Source organism: Ornithorhynchus anatinus, chromosome 5, assembly GCF_004115215.2.
Source record: "Ornithorhynchus anatinus isolate Pmale09 chromosome 5, mOrnAna1.pri.v4, whole genome shotgun sequence".
Lineage (NCBI taxonomy): Eukaryota > Metazoa > Chordata > Mammalia > Monotremata > Ornithorhynchidae > Ornithorhynchus > Ornithorhynchus anatinus.
Window position 1 is genome coordinate 1 of NC_041732.1, and position 9,360 is coordinate 9,360.

Below are 9,360 nucleotides of genomic sequence, written 5' to 3' on the forward strand. Positions count from 1 at the left end.
CTGGGCGAGGCCGACACGATATCACAGCTTCTTCCCCTGGGGCTCTAAACCAGACGGAGGTCACGTCGGCCCCCGGACGCTCCGCGGCCCCCCGAGATACCAAGTATCTTAGGCGGGGGGACCCGGGTCTGACCACAGGGTCCTCGTCCCGAGCCGGCCAGTCCGCCACCGGTCCGCCACCCCGCACCTGTCCGAAGGAGCCCTTCCCGATGAGCGAGTCGATCTCATATCTCTCCAGCCAACGCTCCCCACTGCGAACTATGTAGTCGTGGTTGTCGTCGTCGTAACCGCGGTTCAACACCTTCCGTTCCTTCTTGGTGCTGGAGTCCTCGGGGGGGCCTTGCTGAGCACGCCGCTTCTTCTTCGCATAATAGACCTGGGGACGGACCGACCGGGACACGATCAGAAAGGGGCCGGCGGCGGGGACGGGCCGACTGGGACGCGGTCAGAGTCGGGGAACGGATGAGCTGCCTGGGACGGGATCAGAGGGGAGACGGGCCGACCGGGACAGGGTCGGGTGGGGGGGCAGACCGACCGGGACGCGGTGAGAAGAGCGGACGGATGGACCGGGACACGGTGAGAAGAGCGGACGGATGGACCGGGGCACGGTAAGAAGAGGGGCTGGCTGGATGGACCGGGACCGACGGGAGGGCAGACCGGGATAGGGTCGGGGGGACGATGAGTGGATGGACCGATTCGACCAGAATTAGGCAACCCAACTCCAAGCCCTGTCCTTCACCCCGCGCCCCGCCCCACCTCCCGCCCACCTCGTTGATGTGCTTGTACGTCTTGATGAGGTCCACGGACAACCTGCGCAGGGGGGCCGACGTCGCATCCCGGAACGACAGCGGGAGTCGCCGAGGCAGCAGCTGAACATCTGGCAGCCCCTGCGGGAAGGTGGGGGAAGGAGGGAGGGAAGTGAGCGACGGGGGGTGGGGGGGTGGGGGGGGTGTCACCGAGAGCTCAACCCCTCCGCCCCCACATGGGGGACCCAATCACCCCCATCCCTCAGTCAAAACAAGAGCGACCGCGGGAGGTAAGCAGCAGCAGAACCTACAGGGCAAGGCGGCTGGGGGGGCAGGAGGAGAGCTGGGGAAGAGGGGTAGGGAGCTGAGGGGCGTTTGGGGGCGGGGGAGTATACAGCTGGGGGATTGGGAAGTATTGCCGAATCGCCCTTTCCAAGCGCTTAGAACAGTGCACTGTACGCAGCAGGGGCTCAACAGACACCATCGAATGAAAGTGGGGGAAGGGGAAGGGAATGGGGTGCCGGGGGAGGGGAATACGGGGCAGGGGAAGAGAGGAGGCAGGGGTGGAGGCAGGGGTGGAGGCAGGGGTGTCGCGGTACGGTACCTGCGGAGGCTGGCGCCCGCCGGAGAAAGGCCCATGGCCCGGCGGCGCGGCCATGGCCGGGTCAGAGAGGCGGGGAGCGGCGGGGCCCTCGGAGGGAGGCCGGCGGCGGCCGGGAGTCGCCTCGCATCCTGACGGGAGCCTCGGGTCGGGCCGCGGGGACAGCGGGGGCCGCGGGGGGCCGCGGCGGCTCCCTGGGGGGCGTCGGGGAGGGTGAGTGGCGAGGGCGCGGGGGGCGGCGGGCGCGGGGGGCAGGAGGGCCCGCTCGGGGCACAAACGGCGGCCCGGAGGCCGGGGATGGAGGGGAGACCGCAGGGAACTCCCGAGGTCTGGTGGGTGGCAAAGGGGACAGGGGGCAGTTGGGGGGGAGAGGAGATGAGGGAGGTGGGCAGGTCGGCGAGAGGAGCGGTCTCTTCGGAGGGACGGATGGCCGGACAGACGGACACCCAGACAGGCCGGCCCGGCCTGCCTCTTTCCTTGAGGCCCCCCGCTCCCTCCGCCTCACACCCACCCCCGGAGGCCTGCGGGGGGCCCGGGGGGCCGCCGGCATCCGGGGAGAAGGCCCGGGGGTCCCGGCCCCGGCCGCCCAGGGGCCCCCCGCCCCCACGCCGAGGTCCGGCCCCGCCGCCTGGGTGACAGCGGCAGCCGGACACGGGGTCGGCTGAGGTCGGGGCGGCAACTGGGCGGGCGGGGGAGGGGGGCGGGGGAGGGGGGCGGGGGTGGGCGTTAAGCCCCGGGGCGCCAGGCCAGCCCGGGGCGGGGGGGGACGGGGATGGGGATGGGGATGGGGGCGAAGCCCAAGTTGGACCGGGGAGGGACGCGTCTCCCGGCAGGGGCGGGACACGTTTCCGTGCGACCCCCGGGACCCCCGGGACCCCGGCCCGGGAAGAGGCGGCGGCCCGGAGGGACATGGTCGGAGGGGGCGGGGTCGGGCGCTCCCCAAAGCCCTCGCTCGGCCCCGGCCCGCCGGAGGAGAGCGGGGAGAGGGAAGGGGGAAGCCGACTCCCTCTCGCTTCCCTCTATACATATACACACACACACACACACACACACACACACACACACACACTCTCTCTCTCTCTCTCTCTCTCTCTCTCTCTCTCTCTCTCTCTCTCTCTCTCTCTCTCTCTCTCACGCGCGCGCGCACCGCCCCTCTCTCCCTCCCCCCAGCCCACGAGACGGCGGCAACATGACCCCTGTCATGGCAACAGTATTGCCATTGGCTGAGAGGAGCTCGGGCCCCAGCCAATGGGGAAAGGAAGCCGCTGTTACTAAGCGACGGGGATGCGGCCGGTGGGGGGCAGAGAGGAGTTTTGCCCAAACAAAGAGCGGGAGAGCGGCGGACCGGGGGAGAGGCCGGGGGCCGGGGCCGGGGGGCAGCGGCGCGCCCTAAATACCCTCCGCCTCCCGCTTCCCGGAACCGCTATATAAATAGCCGCGGCCCCGCCCCCGCGGCCGGCCCGCCCCTCCCCCGCCCCCAGCTCCCCCGGCCCGGCGGGCTCCCTCCCCTCCCCCAGCGCGCCTTTCCCCCTCCACCTGCCCCTCGCCGCCGTTCCCCCTCCCCTCCCCCAGCCCCTCTAAGGGTCCGACGCCGCGGAGCGGTAGGGAGGGCCGGGCAGGAGAGGCAGAGGCTGGGGCTGGGGCTGGGGCGGGAGGGGAGGGGAGGGGCGGGGCGGGGAGAAGGGGCCCGTGGGGCCCGCGCCCAAGGGCGGGGGCGCCTGGTGAGGAGGCGGGGGGTGGGTCCGGCCCGGCGCGGGCGTTGGGCGGCGGGCGGCCGTTACCTACGGTCGCTCAGCGGGCCGAGTTCATCCTCGCGGCGACGGCGGTTGGGCAGGGCCGGGCCGGGCCGGGCGGCGCGGCCCAGGGCCCCAATTACCCAGTAATGCAACCAGCAAGATGGCCACCACAACAAACAGGCCCGCGCTCCGCCCCCTTCCCCCGCCACGTGACACGGGAGCCGCTCGCCCGCCCCTCCCGCCCCCCCCCACGCCCCGCCCCCGCCCAGCGCCGGGGTCTCGGCCCCGCCCCGGGGAAACTCGGCGCCCGGGTGGTTTTTGTCTTTTAATAGAAAATAGACGGTTGGGTGCGGCTCTACACGAAGTACAAAGATCGACAGAGAATCAGTCCTGGGAGGGGGGCACCGCGTCAGGCGCCACCTCCCCTCCCCCCCACATCCCCTCTCCATCCTGGGCCGGTGGAGAGCGGCAGGAGGCGGGGCTGGGGCTGGGGGTGGGGCGTCAGTCCAGTCCAGTCCAGCTACTTCTGTTTGGGGGGCGGCCTGGCGGGGAGCGGAGGGGGACAGATGATGAGGACCTTAACCCGACCCGGTCATCTCTCCCGCCCCACCCTCCTCACCCCCCCACATGGAGAAGGCACCTCGGCATCCCCCCACCCCCCCAACCGCCCCCCCACCCCCCACCCCGCCCCGGGCCCCGAGGCCCTCAGCTGGGACGCACCGATAAATGCCCACCACCACGGCATGATCCCTCTCGTAGGGCTCCAGGGTGAGCTGCTCCTGAGGCTTCATGTTCTCCTGCTGCATCTTCTTGATCTCTGAGGCGAACACGGCTTCGGGGGCCGCGGTGGAGTCGATGCAGTTGGCCTAGGGAGGAAAGGAAAGGAGGGAACCGCAATCAGTCGGGAACCTTGGAAATCGGGCCGCGAGGAGCCCCGGCCCCATCCCCCGGCCCCCCGGCCCCATCGGCGCTGTGCGTGCGGCTCGGCCCCCTGACCCGTGGCCCCTGTCCAACCTCACCTTGATGGAAATGACAAAGTGACCGCCGTTGCGCAGGAAGTTGTGGGCATTCAGGGCCACGATGCGGGACTGGTCCGGCTGGGCCACGTCGGCGAAGATCACATCCACCATACCTAGGTGGGGCCAATCGATCGTCAATCGTATTTTCGATATTTGTACGAAGCACTTACCAGGGGCCAGACACTACTCTGAGTAAATACAGAGTACTCAGGTTTACATACAGTCCACGTCCTACGTGGGGCTCGCGGTTTTAATCTCCATTTTACACATAAGGTAATTTAGGCACAGAGAAATGAAGCAACTCACCCAAAGTCACACGGCCGACAAGGAGCAGAGCTGGGACTAGAACCCGAGTCCTTCTGACTCCCAGACCCGTACTCTATCCACTAGACTACCCTGCTTCTCACCGAATGCTTATTGCGTGCAACGCACTATACTGAGCGTTTGGCAGAGTGCGATACTACAGGGATGAGAGACACATTTCCCACCCAAAAGGAGCCACAAGGACTCTAGAGGAGGAGACGGACATTTTAAAAAAAACTGCGGATACGTACTTGAGTGCTCTGGGGCCGAGGGTGGGGTGAATATCGAGCGCTTAAAGGGTTCAGATCCAAGCGCAAGGGCGACACAGAGGGGAGAGGGAGGAGAGAGGAAGTAAGAGTAGATGCTGCCTCGGTAGTGCAGATTGAGCCTCTACCAGCTTTGAACGGAGTGCTTAGGAGACTCCACAAGATTTAGTAGTAGTCAGGCTCCCTGCCCACAATGTTACGAGGAAAGAGACGTTGAAAAATATTGGATACTTTCCGGTCTCCACCTCTTCCTTAGAGTGTAAACTCCCCAAGGGTAGGGAACATGTCACTTTGAAAATTAGACTGTGAGCCCACCACTGGGCAGGGACTGTCTCTATCTGTTGCCAAATTGTACATTCCAAGCGCTTAGTACAGTGCTCTGCACCTAGTAAGCCCTCGATAAATACCATTGAATGAATTAATGGATGTTGTTCCCTATTTCCCTAGCATCTAGCCTGGTGCACCACACTAAGTGGACACAATAAATGCTTCTGCTACTACTGATAATAATAATGATGGCATTTGTTAAGCGCTTATTATGTGCATAGCACTGTTCTAAGCGCCGGGGAGGATACAAAGGTGATCAGGTTGTCCCACGTGCGGCTCACAGTCTTAATCCCCATTTAACAGTTGAGGTGACCGAGGCCCAGAGAAGGGAAGTGACTTGCCCCAAGTCACACAGCTGCTAAGCGGCGGAGCCGGGATTTGAACCCATGACCTCTGACTCCCCAGCCCGAGCTCTTTCCACTCAGCCACGCTGCTTCTCTAAGAGGCGAGGAGGAGGAAGAAGGAAGGGAAGATGACACTGAGTTGGAGCCTAAGTAATAGGGCATGTAAGATATTCACACAAAGGCTACAGGAGGTAGAGAGTGCTGATGTGGGTGAGGGAGCAGGCACGTGGGCACCAACTGTCTCCCCTTCAAACCCAATCCCAGCCCAAACCTTGGACAAGTCACTTTACTTCTCTGTGCCTCAGTCACTTCATCCGTAAAATGGGGGTGAAGACCGTGAGCCCCACGAGGGACAACCTGATTACCTTGTACCTACCCCAGCGCTCAGAACAGTGCTTGGCACGTAGTAAGCGCTTAACAAATGCCATCATTATTTATTATTACCATTTATCGACAGTGTTTACTATAGGCCTGCTTGCAGAATGTTGTAACAAAGCACTAGAGAATACAGCAGAGACAGATAACACGCACACACGCACGCATTCCTCGATCCACAAGAATTTAGGTCCACTGGGGGGAGAGAGGCAAACAAGAATCATCTGCCAGAGCGGGAGCAAGAAGGACAAGATCACAGGAAGCGGTACAAGCGTGCCGTGAGGAAGAGCCGAAACGCTCCCGGTGAAGAGTCCCACCGGTCCTCCCTCCACCCGTAGCACGTGCCCCGCGCACCCTCCTTGCCAGCTCACCGATGAGCATGCGGTACTTGTGGGGATGCCGCGCATCCTCGATGACGGGGATGACGTTAGTCCGTTTCTTGGCCACGTTGATGAGGTCCCGGCCGGAGCGGTGGGAGAACTCGACCGCGTACACCAGCCCGTCCTGGGGAGGGCGGTCACCCATGAGGCCCGGGCGCCGGGTTTCGAGGGGCTGACCTCAGGGGCCCCCCGCACCTCTCCCCAGGCCGGCTCCCTGCGCCCCCAAGGGCCTCGGACCCTCCGCTACACAGCCCTTCCCCGGCAACGAGGACCAGGGAGCAGAAGCCCAGAATGAAGAGACAAAACGGCAGCTCCAAGTCAGGGCTGGGAGCTGGGAGCTGCCCGAGCTCGCCTCTCAAGCTGGGCTGGGGAGGGCGCACGGAGTAGGATGACGATGACCGGCTGACCGAGGGAATTCAACGAACACTTACTGGGTACGGAACAGGGTACCGATTCCCTGGGAGAGGACGGTTCCCCACCCCCCGTCGATGAATTTATAATCTAGAGGGGTCCAAAATCCCAGAGGCAAAGCCCACTCACCGGCCCCACGATGTCCGAGACGTGGGAGACTGTGGTGCCCGAGGCCGCCCCTAGGTACAGCACCTTGGCCCCAGGCTTGATGTGGATCTGGTCGATGCCCCCCAGGATGGCAGCAGCCAGTTTAGAGCGGAAGGGGTTCCAGGCCCGGTATTCCAGCTTGACTTCCCCGTCCTGCAGCGAGAAAGGTGACTGAGGCCCATGATCCTCCTCGTGCCTCCCTCCCATTCCCCGCCCCACCAGAAACCTATCTGGCCCTCCTGGCCAGACCCCAGGCCCCTCTCCTCCAGGGGACAGATTTTCCCTCACAGCCACCCGCCGTGCCTTGGCGTGGAAGGGGTCGAAAGGCCAAGAACAGGGGCAGCTGGTCTCCTACCTCCACAGAGATCCTCTTCTCCCCATACACAGACTCTCCCGGGACCATGTTCTTGGTGACCAGGGCATCTTCCTTTCCCCGACAGATGAAGACTCCTTCGGATCAGAACAGATGACGTCAGTGCGGGGCTCCGGGGCTCCGGCGCCCCCGCCCCCGGCCCCGCTTGCCCCCTTCGGGTACCTTCGTGGCGATGTGGCTCCACAGTCACTTTCTTGCCACCCTGAAAGCCTCCGCGGCCCCCCCGACCTCGGCCTCGGGGGGTCCCCCTGCCTCGGCCACCGGGGGATTGGAAGCCGCCGCCTGCGGGAAGAGAGGTTTGGGGGTGCGGTAGGGCACGGGGTACAGGGGTGGGGGTGTCGGAGGGAGTCGAGGACGGGTACGGAGATGGTTAATCCCCTATCCTACGTCCACTTTCCATTCTCTCATTCAACTGTACTTATTCCATGCTTACTGTGGATACAGCACTCGTACTGAGAGCTTGGGAAAGGACAAAACAACAGTAAAGAGTGACAATCCCTGCCCAAAAGGAGCTCAAAGTCCGGGGAGGTGGAGGGTGAGGGAGGTGGAGGAGGGAGACAGACGTCCACATAAATAAAAAAAATTTAAAATAGGTACCTAAGTGCCGTGGGGGGGGGCACTTCAGCACCTTCCCTTGACCCAACTTGGGGTTCCGCGCCCCGTACTGACCCCCCACCCCTCCGGCTGCACTTAGGTCCTGATTTTCACACCAGGGTTTTCCCAGCTCCCTGCGGGTGGACTCTAAGACCGGTCTCCCCCACTAGACTGTGGGATCGTCGCAGGCGCGGACGGTGTCCTACCGCCCTACGTGCTCGCCGGGGGACTTATTTCGGGGTCCCGCACCGTGCAATAGCTCGTGAATCCATCCTTCAGGCGTGTTAACCGTGCGCCGAGCGCTCCGCTAAGGCCTTGGAAAGGCCAAGGGAACAGACACGGCCCCCAACGGCCTAGAGGGGAAGCCGGGCATTGTCAGCTGGGTGACTGGGGGCAAATCCCATAACTTCTCGGTGCCTCGGCGACCTCATCTGTAAAATGGGGATTCATTTATTGAGCGCTTACCCTGTGCGGAGCGCTGGACTAAGCGCTTGGAATGGACAAATCGGCAAGAGATCGAGCCGGTCCCCGCCCACTGACGGGCTCACCGTCTAATCGGATTAACTGGGAGCCTCCCGTGGGACCACCGGATGACCCGGTATCTCCCCCAGCGCTTAGAACAGCGCTCTGCACACAGTAAGCGCTTAACAAATCCCAACATTATCATCAGAATTAACCGAAAGAAGTGTGGGGCCACGGACGTAGATGCCGGGCGCGGGGGGGGGGGGAAGGGCGGGGGAGCCCGGCAGGCAGCGTCCTCCGGTTTGTGTCCCCGCCTGGGGCCGGTCCCGCCGGCCCCGGGGCCAGTTGGGCCTCACCTCGGCCTCCCCGGAAGCCTCCTCCTCGTCCTCCTCCTCGACCCCCTCGATCTCCGAAGCCCCCGCGGCCTCCGCGGCCTCCGAAGCCTCCGCGGCCTCCGCGGCCCCCGCGCTCCCCGAAGCCGCCGCCGCCGCGGCCTCCGAAGCCGCCGCCGCCGCCGCCGCGGCCTCCTCCTCCTCCTCCTCGGGGACTAAACCCTGCGGAGAAACAGAGAGAGACAGAGGGAGGGTGAGGCTGGAGAAGGCGGAGAAGCGGGGATGGGGGGGCGGCGGGGACGGCGGGGGCTGACCTGGCCTCATGCTGCCAGACGCGTGGCGGGGATGCGGCGACACGCGGGCGGGCGCGCGGGCGGGCGGGCGGGCGGAGGGAGGAGGGAGGGAGGGAGGGAGAGAGGGAGGCAGGCCGGAGGGACGCGCACGCGCTCTCGCCCCCCAAACTCCCAGCAGCCTCCGCGGGCGGCGCGCAAGCGCAATAGGAAGCTCCGCCCCCTCGCCCCGCGAGGAAGGCTGGGAAATGTAGTCCTGGAGACCCGCGCTGGGGCTCGGGCTGGGACTCGGGCCCCCTTCGGCTGCCGAGGAGGAGTTTCCGAGCGTGGCCTCGCGGGGGGTGACGGGAAGGGGAGGGGGGGGTCCCTTCCCCCCTCAGCGGGCCTTACTTTACAAGGTGCTAAAGACCCGTCCTAGCGAGTGGGTGGAAAGAGGTCCCGCCTGGCCCTCTGCCGGCAAAAGCGCTTGAACGGAACGAGGAACAAGAAAGGCGCCAAAGACCCTTAGCCCGCCGGGCCTCCTTTTTGTGGGAACGATGTGGCCCAGACCGTGGCAAAGCCTAAACACATGCACACACACACACGCACGCATCTCTCCCTGACTCACTTTCTCTACCTAAGGCCAAGGCGCGCCTACAGACTGAAAATCTCCTA

General features: G+C 64.7%; 2 protein-coding genes across 2 annotated transcripts; both read right to left on the minus strand.

Moving 5' to 3' along the window:
* Positions 1-6: 6 nt before the first annotated feature.
* On the minus strand, positions 7-3,532 carry LOC100088491 (arp2/3 complex-activating protein rickA; the record flags this gene model as incomplete). The annotated part of the gene is made up of 4 exons (XM_029064915.2): positions 3,133-3,532; positions 1,351-1,676; positions 768-887; positions 7-376 (listed from the first exon to the last, which is right to left on the minus strand). Coding segments are annotated over exons 1-4 (1,216 nt in total), but the record flags the coding sequence as incomplete, so codon positions are not given.
* Positions 3,394-8,809, minus strand: FBL (fibrillarin). The gene is made up of 9 exons (XM_029064473.2): positions 8,731-8,809; positions 8,441-8,638; positions 7,191-7,310; positions 7,011-7,105; positions 6,638-6,808; positions 6,089-6,221; positions 4,103-4,215; positions 3,804-3,949; positions 3,394-3,625 (listed from the first exon to the last, which is right to left on the minus strand). The coding sequence occupies exons 1-9, from the start codon at positions 8,738-8,740 to the stop codon at positions 3,604-3,606; spliced, it is 1,008 nt and encodes a 335-aa protein (XP_028920306.1). The 5' UTR covers positions 8,741-8,809; the 3' UTR covers positions 3,394-3,603.
* Between the last annotated feature and the right edge of the window lie 551 nt (positions 8,810-9,360).

Bases quoted from the DNA above. Each gene is read 5' to 3' on its own strand.
- FBL (XM_029064473.2), bottom strand. The intron at 6,222-6,637 runs GTGAGTGGGCTT...CGCCCTCCCCAG, and splicing joins TCTCGGACATCGTGGGGCCG to GACGGGCTGGTGTACGCGGT. The intron at 3,950-4,102 runs GTGAGGTTGGAC...TTTCCTCCCTAG, and splicing joins ACTTTGTCATTTCCATCAAG to GCCAACTGCATCGACTCCAC.